Genomic DNA, 21,474 nt, shown 5'->3' on the forward strand with positions numbered 1-21,474 from the left:
GTTTTGAGCACTAGAGCACATGTTTAGTTTGTCAAGAAGACTGCATTAAAAGAAACAAAACAGATGCAGCAATGTAGGTTGTCATGTGTTTCTTTAAAAAGATTTCTTATAAATGCACCTGAAATAATTGGTACCATATGGTTTGGCCCTTCCTTGTGGTTTCACTTGTTTAGATATGTCATCCTTGTCTGGATGGAATCTGATTTTCTTTTGCATATGTATGGAATCCATTGATTCCTGCAAACAGCAGTTTCCTAAATGGCTAAAAAGGCTATTGAAAAGGACTATGTTATAGTTAGGTTCCAAAGACAATTTAGAAATGAAGCAAATCTGTTGACTGAAAGTGGCTCAGAAATCAGATGTTTTCTTTCTTTTACAGCCACGCTGAGAGCATCAGTTCAGAAGACAGCTCGGAATTATTTTTAGAGAATGATATGGACTATGATCTGGTAACAAGATTATCTTTTTTAATTTAAATATTGTGTTTGGAGACGAGAATAAGAGCTCATTTTTTTCTTTTAAAATTAAAATTTCCTAGGGGCGCCTGGGTGGCTCTGTTGTTAAGCGTCTACCTTCAGCTCAGGTCATGATCCCAGGGTCCTGGGACTGAGCCCCACGTCGGGCTCCCTGCTCAGTGGGAAGTCTGCTTCTCCCTCTCCCCCTGCTTGTGTTCTCTCTCTTGCTGTGTCTCTCTATGTCAAATAAATAAATAAAATCTAAGATGGTGGAGAAGTAGCAGACTAAAATGACATCAGGTCGCAGGAGTTCAGCTAGATAGTTATCAAACCATCCCGAACACCTACAAACTCAACAGGAGATCTAAGAGAAGAAAAGCAGCAATTCTAGGAACAGAAAATTGACTACTTTCTGAAAGGTAGGATGTGTGGAGAAGTAAATCCTAGGCGATGGGAAGAAAGACCATGGGGGGCGGGGCCAGATCCTAGCAAGCAGCAGAGCAGTGGAGCACAAAATCGGAAGTTTTAGAAGTCTGCTCCACTGAGGGACATCGCTCCAGAGGCTAAGTAGGGGAGGGGCAAGGGGAGGCGGTAAGCCCTCGCAGGACAGTGTAGTCTCAGGACTGGCGGGGTCACTGAAAGATCGAGGGTGTTGGAGTGTGACAGAGCTTCCAGGAATTGGAGCGGGGAAGGCGACTACAGAGACAGAGTTGAGGAGTGAGCTCTCAGTTTGGAATTACCTTAAACCGTGATCTGCCGCACAGCTGGACCACTGTTCTTTGAGCAGGGACCCCACAAATGGCAGATCTGGGGAGACTCACCTTCCTCCTCTGGAGGCAGGAATCTGCTGGGTTTGGAGACTCCAAACGGGGCTGTGCATCAGAGATAGAAATGCGTGATCACAGGCCAGGTGAACCCAGAGCAGAGCCGGAGACCAGGGAGATGGGAGTGATTGACCCCTTTTCTCTGAAGACGCACTGAGGAGTGGAGACCCAAGCTCTCAGCTCCTCCGGGGTGGAGATTGGGAGGCTGCCATTTTCATTCCCGTTCTCCAGAGCTCTACGGAAAGCGTTCAGGGAACAAAAGCTCCCAAGAGAGAACTCGAGCAGATTTCTTAGCCTGGCCCCTGGCAAGGGTGGTGCAATTCCGCCTCAGGCAAAGACATTTGAGAATCACAACAGGCCCCTCCCCCAGAAGATTAACAAGAAAGCCAGCCAAGAACAAGCTCACTAATCAAGGAGAACAGCGGAACTCCAGAGCTAGGGGAAAGCAATGCATGAAATTCATGGCTTTCTCCCCATGACCCTTTAGTCTTGCAAAGTAAAATTAATTTTTTTTATTTTATTTTTTTCTTTTTCTATTTTTAAAAATTTTTCCTCTCTCTTTAATTTTTTTAACTAGTTTATCTTAACAATACCTTTCTAAAAAAATCTTTTTAAACCTTCATTATTATAGTCATATTTTATCCTTCATTGTATTTAACATTCTTTGTATACATATAGGGTTTTTCTTTTTCTAAAAAATTTTGGGATATAACTTCTTCTAATAGATCAAAATATACCCTAAATCTAGTACAGGCTTTGTTCTAGTCTCCAGCCTGAGCTCATTCTCTCCCCCACTTTTTTTTCTTCTTTCTTTTTCCAACCAACTTATCAATTCTTTTTTTAGAATGTTTTTAAAATTTTCATCTTTACAGTCATATTCCATCCTTTCATTATGTTTACTCTTGTTTTTGTATATATATAAGTTTTTCTTTCTTTAAAATTTTGGGAGGTAGTTTCTTCTAAGAGACCAAAATACTCCTAAAATACTCCTAAAAATACTCCAAAAACCCCTAAAGTGGGTGGCTTTGTTCTATTCACCGGTCTAATATATATATATATATATATTTTTTTTTTCTTTTCTTTTCTTTTTACCCCCTTTCTTCTCCCCTCAGTTTGGGGTCTATTCTGATTTGGTTAGCGTACATTTTTCTGGGATCTTTGCCACCCTTTTAGTATTTTATTCTCTCGTACATATATTCTTATCTGGATAAAATAACTAGAGAAAAACTCACCACAAAAAAAAAAAAAAAAAAACAAAAAAAAACAAGAGGCAGTACTGATGGCTATGGACCTAATCAGTACAGACATTGATAATAAGTCAGATCTAGAGTTCAGAATGACGATTCTCAAGGTGCTAGCTGGGCTCGAGAAAGGCATGGAAGATATAAGAGAAACCCTGCCTGGAGAAATAAAACCCCTTTCTGGAGAAATAAAAGAACTAAACTCTAACCAAGCTGAAATAAAAAAGGTATTAATGAGGCACGGTCAAGAATGAAAGCTCTTACTGCTAGGATAAATGAGGCAGGAGAGAGAATTAGTGACATAGAAGACTAAATGATGGAGAATAAAGAAGAGAGACAAACAAATACTGGAACAAAAGGAGAGAATTCGAGAGATAAGTGACACCATAAGATGACACAACATTAGAATAATTGGGATTCCAGGAGAAGAAGAAAGAGGGGAGCAGAAGGTATATTGGAGACAATTATTGGAGAGAATTTCCCTAATATGGCAAAGGGAACAAACATCAAAATCCAGGAGATGCAAAGAACGCCCCTCAAAATCAATAAAAATAGGTCCACACCCTGTCACCTGATAGTAAAATTTACAAGTCTTAGTGACAAAGAGAAAATCCTGAAAGCAGCCTGGGAAAAGAAGTCTGTAACATACAAGGGTAAAAACATTAGATTGGCAGCGGACTTATCCACAGAGACCTGGCAGGCCAGAAAGAACTGGCATGATATATTCAGAGCACTAAACGAGAAAAACATGCAGCCAAGAATACTATATCCAGCTAGGCTATCATTGAAAATAGAAGAAGAGATAAAAAGCTTCCAGGACAAACAAAAGCTGAAAGAATTTGCAAACACCAAACCAGCTCTACAGGAAATATTGAAAGGGGTCCTCTAAGCAAAGAGAGACCCTAAAAGTAGTAGATCAGAAAGAAACAGAGACAATATACAGTAACAGTCACCTTACAGGCAATACAATGGCACTAAATTCATATCTCTCAATAGTTACCCTGAATGTTAATGGGCTAAATGCCCCAATCAAAAGACACAGGGTATCAGAATGGATAAAAAACCAAAACCCATCAATGTGCTGCCTACAAGAAACTCATTTTAGACCTGAAGACACCTCCAGATTTAAAGTGAGGGAGTGGAAAACAATGTACCATGCTAATGGACATCAGAAGAAAGCTGGGGTGGCAATCCTTATATCAGATCAATTAGATTTTAAGCCAAAGACTATAATAAGAGATGAGGAAGGACTCAAGAGTCAAGACTCAAAGGGTCTGTCCAACAAGAAGACCTAACAATCTTAAGTATCTATGCCCCTAACATGGGAGCAGCCAACTATATAAACCAATTAATAACAAAATCAAAGAAACACATCGACAATAATATAATAATAGTAGGGGACTTTAACACCCCCCCTCACTGAAATGGACAGATCATCCAAGCAAAAATCAACAAGGAAATAAAGGCCTTAAATGACACACTGGACCAGATGGACATCACAGATATATTCAGAACATTCCATCCCAAAGCAAAGACTACACATTCTTCTCTAGTGCACACGGAACATTCTCCAGAATAGATCACATCCTGGGTCACAAAGCAGGTCTCAACCAGTACCAAAAGACTGGGATCATTCCCTGAATATTTTCAGACCACGATGCTCTGAAGCTAGAACTCAATCACAAGAGGAAAGTTGGAAAGAACTCAAATACATGGAGACTAAAGAGCATCCTACTAAAGAATGAATGGGTCAACCAGGAAATTAAAGAAGAATTGAAAAAATTCATGGAAATAAATGATAATGAAAACACAACTGTTCAAAATCTGTGGGACACAGCAAAGGTGGTCCTGAGAGGAAAGTATATAGCCATACAAGCCTTTCTCAAGAAACAAGAAAGGTCTCAAGTACACAACCTAACCCTACACCTAAAGGAGCTGGAGAAAGAACAGTAAAGAAAGCCTAAACCCAGCAGCAGAAGAAAAATAATAAGGGTCAGAAAAGAAGTCAATGAAATAGAAACAAACAAACAACAAAAACCCAACAGTATAACAAATCAACAAAACTAGGAGCTGGTTGTTTGAAAGAATTAATAAGATTGATAAACCCCTGGCCAGACTTATCAAAAAAAAAAAAAAAAAAAAAAAGAGAAAGGACCCAAATAAATAAAATCATGAATGATAGAGGAGAGATCACAACCAACAACTAAGAAATACAAACAATTATAAGAACATACTATGAGCAACTATACGCCAGCAAATTTGACAATCTGGAAGAAATGGATGCATTCCTAGAGACATATAAACTACCAACACTGAATCAGGAAGAAATAGAAAACATGAACAGACCCATAACCAGTAAGGAGATTGAAGCAGTCATCAAAAATCTCCCAACAAACAAGAGCCCAGGGACAGACGGCTTCCCAGGGGAATTCGACCAAACATTTAAAGAAGAATTAATACCTATTCTCCTGAAATGGTTCCAAAAAATAAAAATGGAAGGAAAACTTCCAAACTCATTTTATGAGGCCAGCATTACCTTGATCCCCAAATCAGACAAAGACCCTATCCGAAAAGAGAATTACAGACCAATATCCTTGATGAACACGGATGCGAAAATTCTCACCAAAATACTAGCCAATAGGATCCAACAGTACATTAAAAGGATTATTCACCACGACCAAGTGGGATTTATTCCTGGGCTGCAAGGTTGGTTCAACATCCACAAATCAATCAATGTGATACAATACATTAGTAAAAGAACAAACAAGAACCATATGATACTCTCAACAGATGCTGAAAAAGCATTTGACAAAGTACAGCATCCTTTCTTGATCAAAACTCTTAAAAGTGTAGGGATAGAGGGTACATTCCTCAATATCATAAAAGCCATCTATGAAAAACCCACAGTGAATATCATTCTCAATGGGGAAAAACTGAGAGCTTTTCTCCTAAGATCAGGAACACGGCAGGGATGTCCACTATCACCACTGCTATTCAACACAGTACTAGAAGTCCTAGCCTCAGCAATCAGACAACAAAAAGAAATTAAAGGCATCTGAATCAGCAAAGAAGTCAAACTCTCACTCTTTGCAGATGATACGATACTTTATGTGGAAAACCCAAAAGACTCCACTCCAAAACTGCTAGAACTCATACAGGAATTCAGTGAAGTGTCAGGATATAAAATCAATGCACAGAAATCAGTTGCATTTCTATACACCAACAGCAAGACAGAAGAAAGAGATATTAAGGAGACAACCCCTTACAATTGCACCCAAAACCATAAGATACCTAGGAATAAACCTAACCAAAGAGGCAAAGAATCTGTACTCAGAAAACTATAAAGTACTCATGAAAGAAATTGAGGAAGACACAAAGAAATGGAAAAGCTTTCCATGTTCATGGATTGGAAGAACAATTGTGAAAATGTCTATGCTACCTAAAGCAATCTATACATTTAATGCAATCCCTGTCAAAATACCATCAATGTTTTTCAAAGAAATGGAACAAATAATCCTAAAATTTATATGGAACCAGAAAAGACCCCGAATAGCCAGACGAATGTTGAAAAAGAAAGCCAAAGTTGGTGGCATCACAATCCAGACTTCAAAGCTCTATTACAAAGCTGTCATCATCAAGACAGTATGGTACTGGCACAAAAACAGACACACAGATCAGTGGAACAGAATAGAGAGCCCAGAAATAGACCCTCAACTCTATGGTCAACTAATCTTCAATAAAGCAGGAAAGAATGTCCAATGGAAAAAAGACAGTCTCTTCAACAAATAGTGTTGGGAAAATTGGACAGCCACATGCAGAAAAATGAAACCAGACCATTTCCTTACACCACACACAAAAATAGACTCAAAATGGATGAAAGACTTCAATGTGGGACAGGAATCCATCAAAATCCTTGAGGAGGACACAGGCAGCAACCTCCTTGACCTCAGGCACAGCAACTTCTTCCTAGAAACATTGCCAAAGGTAAGGGAAGCAAGGGCAAAAATGAACTATTGGGACTTCACCAAGATCAAAAGCTTTTGCACACCTAGGAAACAGTTAACAAAACCAAAAGAGAACTGACAGAATAGAAGATATTCACAACTGACATATCAGATAAAGGGCTAGTATCCAAAATCTATAAAGGACTTATCAAACTCAACACCCAAAGAACAAATAATCCAATCAAGAAATGGGCAGAGGACATGAACAGACATTTCTGCAAAGGAGACATCCAGATGGCCAACAGACATATGAAAAAACGCTCCACATCACTCGGCATCAGGGAAATACAAATCAAAACCACAATGAGATACCATCTCACACCAGTCAGAATGGCTAAAACTAACAAGTCAGGAAATGACAGATGTTGGAGAGGATGCAGAGAAAGGGGAACCCTCCTACACTGTTGGTGGGAATGTAAGCTGGTGCAGCCATTCTGGAAAACAGTGTGGAAGTTCCTCAAAAAGTTGAAAATAGAGATACCCTACAACCCAGCAATCACACTACTGGGTATTTACCCTAAAGATACAAATGTAGTGATCCAAAGGAGCACGGGCACCTGAATGTTTATAGCAGCAATGTCTGCAATAGCCAAACTATGGAAAGAACCTAGATGTCCATCAACAGATGAATGGATAAAGAAGATGTGACACACACACACACACACACACACACACACACACACACACACAATGGAATGCTACACAGCCATCAAAAGAAATGAAATCTTGCCATTTGCAAGGACATGGATGGAACTAGAGGGTATTATGCTGAGCAAAATAAGTCAATCAGAAAAAGACAACTATTATAGGAGCTCCCTGATATGAGGAATTTGAGAGGCAGAGTGGGGGGTCTAGAGGGTAGGGAAGGAAAAAATGAAACAAGATGGGATCAGGAAAGAGACAAACCATAAGAGTCTCTTAATCTCACAAAACAAATTGAGGGTTGCTGGGGGGAGGGGGGGTATGGAGAGGGTGGTTGGGTTATGGACATTGGGGAGGGTATGTGAAATGGTGGGTGCTGTGAAGTGTGTAAGCCTGATGATTCACAGACCCGTACCCCTGGGGCAAATAATACATTACATGTTAATAAAAATAACTAATAAAAGAAAAGAAAACTAAATAAAATTTTTTTTAAAAAATTAAAATTTCCTATTCCAAATATTCCACAACTTTCCAGAAGGGATGATTTTGACGTTGTTTCCCAGTTGCATCTGTAGTTCATCTTTGTCATCATCTAATGAAAAATGTTTATAAAAAGTAATAATTTAGGAGATATATATATTCTCTACAGTCTTCCTGCAGAGGATAAAATAGTCACTTTCTGACTGCTTATCATTTTAATGGAGCTTGAGATATGTTGTGTAGCTGTACTATAAGACAAATCTACTTTCCACAAAACAGCCCTTTATTTTACAAGACTGACTTTGAGCTAACCCCATCCTGAATATAACCACAGAAACTCACAAGAAACAAAAAATGCTTCAAAACGCCATCCCTTATTACATATAACACATCTTATACAAGTGATCTTTTTTCAAAATTGTGGTTAAAAAAAAAAGTAACAGAATTTATCATCCTAACCATTTTTATATTTAAATGTACAGTATAGTGTTAACTATACGCACATTTTTGTGCAACAGATCTCTAGAACTTTTTCATCTTGCAAAACAGAGACCTGTACCCACTGAACCTCTCTATTCTCCCTCCCTGTAGCCCAGGCAACCACACTTCTACTTTCTAAGCATTTGATTACTTTAAATACCTCATAAAAGTGAAATCATGCAGTTTTGTCTCTCTGTAACTTGACTTTTTTCACAGAACCTAGTGTCCTCCAGATTCACCCATGTGGTAGCGTGTGCCAGGATTTCCTTGTTTTTTAAGGCTGAATAATATCCCATTGTATGGCAATACTATGTTTTCTTTATCCATTCATCCATTAATGGACCTTTAGGTTGCTTCCACCTCTTTGCTATAGTAAATATGATGAACATGGTGTGAAATACCCACACCATCTTTTTAAAAATTAAATTTACTTAAAGTAATATGTGTATTTATTAAGTTTTGGGAAATTATAAAATAAAATGGAGGGAGAAAATGACCTTCACTTAGCCTCCTTTTTCTTTCTTCTATTCCCTTTCCTGCCTTTCCCTTGACCCATTTCCCCCTTCTTCCTGCCTTGGCCTCTTCTTCTCCATCCCTTCTTCTTTCTGTTTTCCTTACCTTCCTTTTTTCCTTCTATATTACCTTGCATCTCCCCCAGCACCCTAAATGTCCTCTTCCTCAAGTCCAGCTGTCATGGAGATAGGCTCTTTTGCCATTCTCTGCCTACCTCCCTCATAATCAGAATGGCATTCCTTTTCCTCGCTGTATTTTTCTAGATAAGTATAAGTAGCATATTTTTAAGTGAATTATATTCATTACTGACTGATTAGGAGCCAGAGCTTTACTTCAAAGAACCAGAAGAGTTACTTCAAGTCCTCACAGAGCTGGAAGAGCAGAATCTAACTTTGGTACAATATTCCCAAGATGTAGATGAAAATCTTGAAGATGTAAATAAAAGAGAAAAACTTATACAGGATAAAATGTAAGTTATTAAGAACAAGTAGATTAATTCTATTAAGCAGTCTCAACCAGAGACAGACTCCAACTTATTCCTAAGTGAACCTTCCTCAGGGTCTCTCTGGATTTAGGGTGGGATTTTTATTAATAATAATTTATATTATAGGGTATAAAATGTAGAAGTTATATTTACGCAGAATAGACTGACTTTCATTTTAGTCTCTACTTCCTTTCACTTGTCAAAATATTTTCCTAACTAGCAATAATAAAAGGTAGTTTGAAAGATTATAAAGAATTAAAAGGCACTGTCTTAATTTTTTTCTTATTGAAATAGAGTTGACACACATGTTACATTAGTTTCAGGCATACAGCACAGTGATCCCACAACTCATTAGGTTTTGTTTGGGGCAGTTTTCACTCTACCATCCAACGAATCAAATCAGGCTTTGGATGATAATGCTAATCCATGCATTTTCCCTGGAATGACTCTCAACAAAGTTATGTGCCTCAAACATTATAGCATTTTATAACGTACATATGTAGATAGAGCTGGCCTCTCATAAAAGGGATTTCTGTCAGGGGAAGGAGGCTGGATTTGATGACTCACAAAATTCCTTCCGTAAAATTTTATATAATTGGAAGTAATATTGGAAGCTACTGGCAAATAGCTTCGAATTGCAGAGACTAAATGTGTTTATCTACCCATTATAAAAATGTGTAAAGCCTTTTTAGGAAGTTTTCTGGGGCAAAAGATGGCAGTCTTTTCAAAGAGTAGGTGAAACTACACTGAACTTTGGAACAAATTAACTTACTCAGAAGTTAAGACCCTACAAATCATGATTTTATAGCCACCCCATTACTAGTGTGTCCTTTTCATCCTTGTCTCCTCTCTCCCAATCCTTACCACATATGGTGCTCTCACCCTGACAATATGAGTTTTGGGGACGATGTGGATAAATTGGGCAGGAAAAGGGGATCTATTTCAGAACAGAATCTATCTCTAGAACACATCACAACTTGGCTTCCTGACACATCATCTCTGCTGTTATCTGGAGGGTTTAAGAGGAGCCACAAGAAGAAAATGCTTCCTGGTGGAAGTTAAAAGCAGCATCTATGCATTTACTATTCTCATTTTACCTGAAAAGTTGCATGTAATTTGACAAAGTCTTAAACTACAAACTTGTATTTGGCTTGCTAGACATAGGATGTTGATACATGATATGGAAAGCGTTGAAAGTCCTGACTGATGATTTCTTTCTAACCCACAAATTACAGACAAGGGTCTCTTTCTTCTTTTGCCATAGAAATAGCAACATAGAGTTTCTTCTGAAGCACAAGAAAATGCTTAAGGCTAGCTGTGAGAGAGAAGAGGAAAAAGCAGCAGAACTGGAATTAAAGTCCAGGCTATTTAGTTTTGGAGAATTTCAGTCAGACACTCAGGTAATCCTTCTTTGCCTATGGTAATTTTATTTTGGCTCATATTAATAATAATGTGCATTCCCTGTCCACTAAGCATTGGAGTGGGGAGTTAAAGTACACTACAAATCCTAGGCTGATGACAGAGGCAGAAAACCAGCTTGGAATTGTCATTGTCAGTATGCAATAATCAATTTACAGAGTAAAAAGGATTCAAATTGGCAATGGGACTCTCTTAAAATGTTGCTCTAGTTATTACTGACCTTTCCCCCCTATAGATACATTTCTTTGTTAGTCAGAGTGTATATACATGAAGTAGTTCATTGCTTATGACCATTTTGATAGTAATTTGAAGAGCAAATAATTAACAGGGGAAGCACTGAATCAACTGAATGGAGTATCTGCCCAGCACTGAGCCTGTAACAGATTTTGGCTTCTCTTGTGTATGTAGATCCACTATTGGAGCTCCTGTGACGCACATTTATGTACTATTTACCTGCACATCTCTCCCAGCTGGGTGCAAATCCCTTCAACGCAGGGATTGTATGAGCCTTCCTAGTTAGATATGTTAAGTGTCCCTATAAAGTAGGTGCTCAATAAATGTTTGTTGAATGAATGATTAGTTTCTAGACCCACAACAAACTCCCACTAGCATTGATTTCCTTGTAAAAAATCTCAAATGAAATAAAAATTCAAATCTCATATGTGAGGCTAATAAAACATTTATGGTTATGAACTTGATTTTCAAACAGAGGTAGATTTGGGGGAATTCATTCAGAAGATTGTCCTCCCTAACCATAGGATGGGCAAGGTTACAAAAGCCAAAGTTATTTATGACTCGTTCACATACACACATTTCCTAGGGTGGTAGAGTAAGTATCCTGAGTTAGGAGGGAAAGGGGTCATGCACTGCTAGAGCACAAAGTGTGATGACAGCCACCTTTCAGTTCTTCAGTGTTGGCTTTTTCTAAATCTTGGGTGTGGTAAAATGTATGTAACAGAATTTACCATTTAACCATTCTAAGTGTACAGTTAAGGGACATTAGGTGTATCTGCAGTGTTGGGTAACCATCACCACCATCTATTTACAGAATTTTTCATCATCCCAAATAGAAACTCTGTACCCATTAAACAATCTTCCTGGCCTCTGGTAACTTTTATCCTACTTTCTGTCTCTATAAATTTGCCTATTTTTAGGTACCTCTCATAAATGGAATCATACAATAGTTGTCCTTTTATGCCTGGCTTCTTTCACTTAGCATCATGTTTTCAAGGTTCATCCATGTTGTAACATGCGTCAGAATTTAATTGTTTTTAGGGCTGAATAATATTCTATTGTGTTTACATTCCACATTCTGTTTATCCATTTGTTTGCTGATGAATGTTTGGGGTGCTTCCACCCTTCAGTTGTTTTAAATAATTCTGAAGCTGACTGACACAAAAAAATATCAGATAAACATCAGCGATGTTTCACCCTCCCCCTTCATCACCAAACCCCCTTCATCCAAGTTTAGGACAACTATATAAAACAGTAACATTTTCAATACTCTTATATGTTGAGGCAACTGGATCCCTAAACATAGCAGGTAGAATTGATCTGAAGATTACTTTTTAAAAGATAAATTTGGGTCACAAGTATAATTTTGGTATTCCAGTACTGCACAGTCTGGGAAAATAGGCCTAATAATTCATAGTGTGCCCTAGAGATGTGAAATGCTAGTGTGGAAAAGTGGGGACAGAGTAGGAAAATTGACAGGGGAAAAGTATTCATAGAATCACTCCCATTCTTTCAGATGGGCAAAACATAATCCTTTATGAGTAAACAGTTTTACCTAATTTTGATATTCATAAATCATCATAGCTACTTTGGATTTGTAATTATAAAATCAGTATTTTATTCTTTCTAAACTTCCACACTCCTAACTACTTACTCCCTAAAAACATTTTTTGATTCAATATTTTACTTTTTTTAAAAAAGATTTTGTTTATCTGAGAGAGAGAGAGAGAGATGCATGAGATGGGGAAGGTCAGAGGGAGAAGCGGACTTCCTGCTGAGCTAGGATCTGGATGTAGGACTCTGATCGTGGGACTCCAGGATCTTGACCTGGAGATGCTTAATGAAGACAGGCACTTTAGGGTGCCTGGGTGGCTCAGTGGCTTAAAGCCTCTGCCTTTGGCTTAGGTCATGATCCCGGAGGCCTCAGATCGAGCCCTACATCGGGCTCTCTGCTCGGCAGGGAGCCTGCTTCCACCTCTCTCTGCCTACTTATGATCTCTGTCAAATAAGTAAATTTTTTAAAAAATCTTAAAAAAAAAAAAAAGACAGGCACTTTAACCAACAGAGCCACCCCAGGCATCCTTAATATTTTACTTTTAAAATAAAATAAAATTCAAGTATAATGTAATATTGAAAAGCACACAAATTATAAGGTTATTATAAATTATCTCTTAAGAAATTTCCTCACAGGGAGTATACTCATGTAACACCCCTCCACCCCAGATTAGGGAATAGATCATTATAACACACCTCAGAAACCTTCCTCATGCCCCCTTTCCTGTCTCTACTATCCCTCAAAGGGGATTGTGGTCACAACCCTGACTTCTCTTACCATCAATTAGCTTTCGTGTTTTGAACTTTATATAAATGGAATCATGTAGTATGTCTGGCTTCTCTTTCTCAAAATTGTATTTGTGAGATTCATCCACGTTATTTGGTGTAGCAGTTATATTTTCATTGAACATGAAACGGAATGTAAGCTACTGTGCAATCTGCAGGATGTATTAATCTCTTGTTTGATTCTTTCAAACAGGGAGCTGATCTAGTTCAGTTGGGAGTTATTTGCAGTCAGCACACAGGCTTGAACTACAAAAACTTAAAATGACAGAAACAGCTCCTGCTCCTATCCAAATTTGATATAATCACTCCTAAACATCACTCTGGTCAGATCACTTCCCATTCACTGTTGGAAGGCATCCAGTCCTTACCCATCCCAGTTTCCGGTCTCCCACAATTTTGGCCCACTCTACCTCTCCAAACAGGAAGAGCTCCTCCCATCTTTTGCAGCCTCCCGGGCAACCCCTCCTTTGAGGGACTCTGGGCTGCGTCTGCCATCTAGTGGCAGCTCCAGAGATTGGACCCTTTTCACTCTGTCATCAGAAGGCCTGTACCGTGAGCTCCCTTTTTCCTTTGCCCTTTTGCTCTGTTGGGCCAGGCCCTCAATCTCTGTCTCATACATGAGTATTTATTCCTTAACCTCATTCCCTAATCCTATTTCTTCTGCTGTTCTTGTTATCTTAAGAAAACATCTCTCCTCGTCTTTTCCTTTCCTGTTTCACAAGAACTTAAAAAAGGTGGGGGCACCTGGGTGGCTCAGTGGGTTAAAGCCTCTGCCTTTGGCTCAGGTCATGGTCTCAGGGTCCTGGGATCGAGCCCCGCATCGGGCTCTCTGCTCAGCAGGAAGCCTGCTCCCCCCTCTCTCTCTCTGCCTACCTCTCTGCCTGCTTGTGATCCCTCTGTCAAACAAATAAATAAAATCTTAAAAAAAAAAAAAAGGCATTCTGGAAAAAAGACATCCTGAAAGGCCACTGCCCATCTACTCCTAAAACTCCTAAAAAAAGTGTTCAAGAGCTCTCTTTCAGAAATTTTCATTAACTACTAACCGTTCTTATATTAAAGTTGCTTTTTTCTCAGAACCAGGGTCTAAAATATCTTTAAAAACAGGATTCCCACTGCACCAAAATTGTCTTTACATACCCAATACATACATACTTCTCCTTGATGGGTGGGTTGCTTTTATTTTCCCTTTTATAGTTTTCTGTATTTCTGAAGTTTTCTAAAAGGAATACACTGATATAAATAGGAAATAGAATAAATGTTAGGTAGAAAGGGAGAGCAAAAAAGAGCTTTATGGCAAATAGGCCTTTTTCTTTTTTCTTTTAGTAATATTACTTTGTGTTTTTCCAAGTTTTCTAAAAGGAACATTTTTTAAAGTTTTGAATTTTAATTCCAGTAAACATAAGGTTATATCAGTTTCAGGTGTAAAAAGGAGCATGTTTTAAATATAAACAGGAAATACATAAGTGTCAGAGAAGAAAAGGGGTGCTTAGTGGTAAACTACCATCAGAAAGGTGGTTGAACCAGGAGGTGGGAAAGACAAGCTGTTGGAAGTAAACTATTAGTAACGGGCCTTGACTTTATAACTAAGTGTTGGTGGCTCTGTAAGGAGACTGTGATTCCAGGAGGGGTTTCCCATGGCTCCTGGAGCCACATCTGTCTTGAGTGTTATTTGTCGTTGGCTTCATGATGATTCTCATCTTCTTGAGCAGAATCAGGAATTGGGGCAGGATGCTACCTGGAGAACGATTTACTTTGCCCAGCAGTTTATTGAGATCCTCTTAACTGCGAATGCCAAATTCACGGTGGACAAAGAGGATGAGAGTTTTTTGGTCCCGAAACACGTTACCTACCAGCTCGAGCGTATCTACCAACAGTTAAGACGGCGCAGTGGCCAGGTACAGGGATCAGCAAGGTTTGGCCTAAGCCTCTGCTTAGACCAGAATACTGCAACAGCTTTCCAATAGCAAGAGTGAAAATTAAACTCCTTGAAAGACTTTGTAGGTCAGCCTGGCAATCTGTTTGCTTCTAACTTTTTTTTTCCTCTGAGAATGCATTCAGTCATTTATTCAGCAAACATTTATTAAGTGCATAGTTATGAGCAAGGTGCTGCTTTAGGTATAAATGTAAACATAAGAAATAACTCCTACCCTCCAGGTGCTTACAGTCTAGAAGGGGAAATAAGGCAAGTATGCAAATAGCTTTCATACAGGATGACTGTAGTTTCAGCAATGAATAGTAAGTGCAAAAGAAAACAAAACAAAACACCAAAACACGCGCTTTGTTGCAAGGAAATGCACTAGCTTGGCAAAAAACAAAAAGGATTTAAAATTTATATATACGTTGCCTCTACCTGAATGCTTAAAGAATCAGATACACAAAAACACTCAAGCAAAAGGATACTGTCATACTAAAATTGCTTTTTATACCTAGACTGCAATATCTTTAACAGAAAATAGTCCAAGATGTTACTACAGTATAATTCTGACCATAAATTATATTGCTGCTGCATTTTCTCACCGTTCTATATTGAAGTTTTTCTTTTATTTTAAAGATTATTTATTATTTTTATTTATTTTTTTAGAAGATTTTTATTTATTTATTTGACAGAGATCACAAGTAGGCAGAGAGACAGGCAGAGAGAGAGGAGGAAGCAGGCTCCCCGCTGAGCAGAGAGCCCGATGCGGGGCTCGATCCCAGGACCCTGGGATCATGACCTGAGCCGAAGGCAGAGGCTTTAACCCACTGAGCCAGCCAGGCGCCCCTTAAAGATTATTTATTTATTAGAGAGAGAGAGAGAGAGAACATGAGTGGGGGAAGGAGCAGAGGGAGGAGAGGGACAAGCAGACTCCCTGTTGAGCAGGGAGCCTGCCCTGCAGCACGTGGGCTCAATCTCAGGACTCTTGAGATCACGACCTGAGCCGAAGTCAGGCCCTTAACTGACTAAGCCACCCAGGCACCCCCACTAAAGTTTTTCTTTTAAAAAGGAAGTATGTAGTAGTATATACGAGCCCTTTCATTGTAAGATAATAAAATGGAATTTTACATTTATTGAATGAACAAGAAAATGGTGATGAGATGTTATGTTTTCTGTTCCCTTTTTCTTTTCAATCTCAGGAAAAACTGATAGACTCCCTTAGTAAAAAAATTAATCAAGTATACCGAGTCTGCATTGGAGATGCTGATGTTGGCAGCCTCAACCCGGTTCAAAAGCTGGTAAAAGTAGAGTCTCGCCTGGTAGAACTGAGTGATCTCATTGAATCCATGCCCAAAGAAAATGTGGAGGCAATTGAGAGGATCAAACAGAAAGAACGGCGGCAAAAGTACAGTCAATGTCTTATGATAAAAGTGTAGTGAGCGACTTAATGAGATGAGAAACAATCTTTGCTGGGATTCCACAACACTGAGCAAGCCCCTATTACATGGCAAGGATCATGATAAAGATGCAGTAGACCCAAACCCAGACGTGCCCTTTGCAGAGCGATTACTTAATGTGGAAGACACACTCATCAAATATTCTTATGAAATAATGTGTCATTACCAATAATGAGCATTGTGAAGAAGAGTTCACTGGGGCAACTGATCTAGTTTAAGATGGATAAAGGGTCATTTTAGCCTGAAAAAAATGGATTTTCAGAATGAGTATTCACTACTTATTATTTTTTGAAGAGGTATCTCTTGCACTTGTAGTGGAGGGCCCAAAGCGTAGAATTAGGTGCCCTTCACTGCAAGACTTTATATAAAGGAATTGTTTGAAAGTTAAGAGCCATGCAATGAGGGTTTTTCTTAGTGCATAACCAGCAACACTTACACACAGCATCTACACATTTACTCATTCATTCCTCAAGACAACTTCATGAGAATTACCAACCCTGGGACAGCATCCTCTCCTCACCCCGACATACCCACATCCTTGCCTACCTGCCTTTCCAGGAGAATGTACTGATTTACAAACTTCCATTATCAAGTTAAGTAAGGATAACTACCTTTGAGGCAATGATTATAAATACATGATCCCTAGTATAATGTAGCATGTAGAGAATGCTTATAGGTGGACTATCGTTCCTGTCATAACAATAATAACAAACAAAGTTAAGAGGCAGGCTAGCACTATGGCTGACCTGCTTGGCTTCAATGCAGGTTCCGCCATTTACAACTTCTGTGACCTTAGGTAGGGTAAATAACCTCTCATAAGTCTCAGTTTATCTGTAAAATGGCAGTAATAATGGCACTTATTTTATAGGGTTTGTGCCTGGCACATAGTAAGTATTCAAATATTAAGCATTAATGTTAGATATTTTGTTACTGCTTACTGGTTGGTATATGGGGGGTATTGTTTTCCCCATATCAGAACAAAGTCCAGAATATATTAAGGTGATCCTGATGGGATTTTATTAAACATAAAGCAAAAATTATTTTAAATTACAAAAAATTCGTCCTTCTGTAAGATGACCTATGACCAATTACATTAACAGCACTTGCATCTTTTCTGCAGTCAGAAATATATTCTCACTGAATTGTAATTACAACTTATTTTCGGTTGTGATGTATGAACCTAGTTCCAATCGTTTATCCTTCTTATCAAAAAGAGAATTTTGTTTTTTCCAGGTACATAACACCTAATTTTGCACAAAAAATGTTCAGTAAATGTCATGCTTATAACTGTGTAAATCCATAAAATAGCTATCACTTATTGAGGGTCTATTCTGTACCAGGCATTCGCCTGGACAGTTAACATGGGTCATTTCATTTAATTTTATCCTCACAACCACCCTGAAGAGAACAAGAAAAAAAGCATTTCTTGGTCTTAATTTCAGGATACCATTGAGAAAGGTTAACTGGAAAAGTAGACTTTTGTGGTAACTCATTGAACTGCATACACTGTGGTTTGTACATTTTTCTGTACACTATATTTTACTAAAAAGGCTAATGGGGGGGTCTGTGTGTTAATTCAAGAGGCCTTGTACACATTAACTGTAAAGTGCTAAAATGTAAGTGACAAGAAGGTGATAAGAAGGCTTTGCTGAGGTGCTTGTTCTAGACCAAGATCTGGGTAGATTTTAATTCTTCAAAATGGTGACAAGCAATTTTCTCCCATTTTAACACAAATGGGATCTGTTGCTGAGATTTCACCGGAATATTCAAATGTCATAGTATGGGTGAAGGTGAATTATTATGTGAGCTTTTAGGGAGATTTTATAATATTTAGGTAGTCTATTACCCAAAAATAATACAGGTCTTTTTTTACTTTCTGCGATTTACAGTTATAAGAATGTTTTCCTTTTTTGACAGGTTACGTGAAGAGAAAATGAAAGAAAAACAAAAACACCAGGAGGAAAGGCTAAGAGCTGCTCTGGAAAGAGCAGTAGCACAACCGAAGAAAAAGGTTTGTGTTATGTTACCAATAGGTCCAGCTACATCAATATGTGAGTGCTTCTGTGGTGTAAAAACAAAATACCTAATTCATGTAATTTATCCAGCTTTGATTGGTCTCTCCCTGATTCCTTGTTACTTTAAGGATAATTCAAATTTCTGGGTCTACAGTCCTCCACTAGACCCACATTTTTTAGTAAAAGAAACCTTTCCCCTCTCCTCTTGTTCTTTAGCTCCTGGTTCATGAAGCCAGATAATTTTTTCTTTAATTATTTGAATAGGTAATAACAAGCATACGGCTCAACGTTCAAAAGATACAATAATATTTAGTGGAAGTAAGTCATCCTTAGTTCCCCTCCCTGGATGCAACATTTTAAAGTTTCATCTGCATCCTTCTGGAAATATTCTTTGTATTTATGTATATCTTCTCCTTCTTACATATAATAGCCATGAGCCTTGCTACTTTCAATCAACAATGGAGACAGCAAATCCAGAGAACTGCATATAATTGGGAGGGTCTTCTAATCCTCACTTTGTGAAAAATAATGAGATTAACAGTTGATGTTAAAATGATTTACCCAGAGTCGCTTTAGATTTAGCAGCAGGTTCAGCACCAGAAGTCAAAGTTCTTCATATTGCAAGACTACCTAACCAATAAGAAGCATGGGATTAGGCAGTCACTGAGTACATGTGGTCCTTGACTTCCCACTGGGTATGGAGGGCCTTGTGTTTCTATATGCCACTCTCCTCTGGGTTAGGGTCTGAAATATACTTGGGGAAGCTAATTTTATGGTTATCTACAAAGCTACTATGGACATTGATTCTTACCACAGTAATAGCTAAACTATGGTGAATACTTATTGTGTGCCTCACAACCAACTTTTGAGGTAAGTACTTGAAGAAGTTTCTGAAATACAGTAACTGTTAATATACATGTCAAAAAGTGTTGATTATCTTAATTTCATTTAAATAAGCATGTCAGCTTAAAAAGGGTCTGGCTTCTCTAGTTCAGCTTTTCCTATGAAGACCTGACTTGTCCTCTTTCTCCCAAAGGCAAATTAACCATTCATCACCCTTCCATGTAAACATACTACTATTCACTAAGGGTTCACCAAATTGAAATGTATTTTTAATAGATTCAGCTTTCCTTCTAGACCATGAGTGAGTTCTTATGACCTTTGTGTCCCCAGTGCCTGTTACACAGAGGAGATTCAATAAATGCTTATTGAAATTAGCAGACTAAAAATGAGAGTGAAAACTAAAATGGGAAGAAAAATGAAAAAAATGATGCCCATTTGATCAGCTGACAATGTACAAAGACCTCTGACAAAAGTTCTTATCAATCAGGGCAATTTATCACTGGCAACTCTCTCAGACAGTATTAATAACAAAGACTACCAAAAGATCATTGAGAGAAAAAAACAAAATCTGACATTAAGAAAGGAATTCGGGGATTCCAGTCCCAAAGAACATTTCTGTTAATAAAATGATGGGGAGGACTGCTACTGTTAGTTCTCAAAGGCCAGGAATGTCAAATTCTGCAATGCAGGGGATAGTCTCACATAGTGATATAGTGCTCCTTTTGAGACACAGTTGGAGATATTCCATGAAATCTCATTTTCAGGGACGCCTGGGTGGCTCAGTCGTTAAATGTCTGCCTTCAGCTCGGGTCATGATCTCAGGGTCCTGGGACGGAGTCCCACATTGGGCTCCCTGCTCAGTAGGGAGCCTGCCTCTCCCTCTGCCCTCCCCCTTACTTGTGTGCATTCTCTCTCTCTCTCTCAAATAAGTAAAATCTTTTTTAAAAAAAAATCTCATTTTCAACAGAGTAACTTTCTCATCCATTTCTTTTACACAAATTCAGATATAGAAGCAAAACCAAATAAATACATAAATACATAAAGAAGGGGGGGAAAGGCTAAAAAGAAAAATAATTAGTATAATAAACTTGAGTATATGCCCCAGAGAATGAATAGGTACAAATCAAGGGCTTTCCCTAAGCCTCTCCTGGTGGAATACATCTAGGGGCCAACAGGATTACTAATGTTGTAGATATACATGGTTTTCTCAAGTTTTTGTCTAACAGAATTTTTAAATGCCAGTCAACTGGTGTTCAGCAGAGGAAAGTGATCTATCCTAACCAATGGAGGAGAAATTTTGCTATGGCACTGAGAAATGAAATGTTGGCCTCAAACGTGGTGCTCTTCTAGGCCGACCACATCTGAAACATAGGCTTTTTGATACTAACTAAATCTCCTGACTTTCCCATATAACCTAACTGCTCTGTCTCCTGCATGCTGTGGTGCTTTATTTGTTACTTAATCCTGCCTAGCATGCTGGACACCCATTACGTCATCAATCCCTATGTAACTGTGATTATTTACTATTTTGAGTCATGTTATTCCTTGGAAAAATCATGTTAATGTTATTTTACTGATGGTTCAACAGAAAATAGTTATGCTAAAAAATATTAAGTATTTTTCTTTTGTTTCAGCTGGGAAGACGACTTGTCTATCGCTCAAAACCTCCATCTGGTAACAAACATGAACTACTTTTAGTCAAGGATACAAGAACAAAATCACTAGAGGATGAATATTTTTTCACTTGAATAGAAGTAGTAAGACATTTATTACCAGAATATTTTAGGCATATTTTGTAGATTCTGGTTTCCATTAATGGCAACATTCTGCCCCATATGCTGGCCTAACCAATTTGAGGAAGACCACACTTATTCTAGTGGTTATAGGATTGGGAATAGGAGTTATTTTCCTTTGTTGAAGGCTTTTATTATCATATACTAAGTAAAATTCCATTGAGCTGAACATTTTTATCCTTGAGTTGTCCCAATTGGGGATACACATCCAAAGTTTACCTTACAGGTGTAACTATGTGGTGAATGACCGCTAAAGCGCAACAATGGCATTCTCCGACAACTCGGGACTTTAAATGGTCTAATTTGTTTTTAACCAGTCCACAGTTCACAGTATA

At 38.3% G+C, this 21,474-nt stretch overlaps 1 protein-coding gene across 1 annotated transcript in view; it reads left to right on the plus strand.

Annotated features, from left to right (window-relative positions):
• Positions 1–21,094, plus strand: part of CCDC38 (coiled-coil domain containing 38) — a gene marked incomplete at both ends in the record, with an annotated part of 43,422 nt that extends 22,328 nt beyond the window's left edge. Inside the window, 7 exons of the mRNA XM_080810202.1 lie at positions 380–449; positions 8,957–9,108; positions 10,388–10,523; positions 14,826–15,011; positions 16,231–16,436; positions 18,406–18,499; positions 20,981–21,094. Of these exons, the coding sequence (XP_080666328.1) occupies positions 380–449; positions 8,957–9,108; positions 10,388–10,523; positions 14,826–15,011; positions 16,231–16,436; positions 18,406–18,499; positions 20,981–21,094 (958 nt within the window). The remainder of the gene's footprint in view (positions 1–379; positions 450–8,956; positions 9,109–10,387; positions 10,524–14,825; positions 15,012–16,230; positions 16,437–18,405; positions 18,500–20,980) is intronic.
• Between the last annotated feature and the right edge of the window lie 380 nt (positions 21,095–21,474).

Source organism: Martes martes, assembly GCF_963455335.1.
Source record: "Martes martes genome assembly, chromosome: 8".
Classification (NCBI taxonomy): Eukaryota; Metazoa; Chordata; class Mammalia; order Carnivora; family Mustelidae; genus Martes; species Martes martes.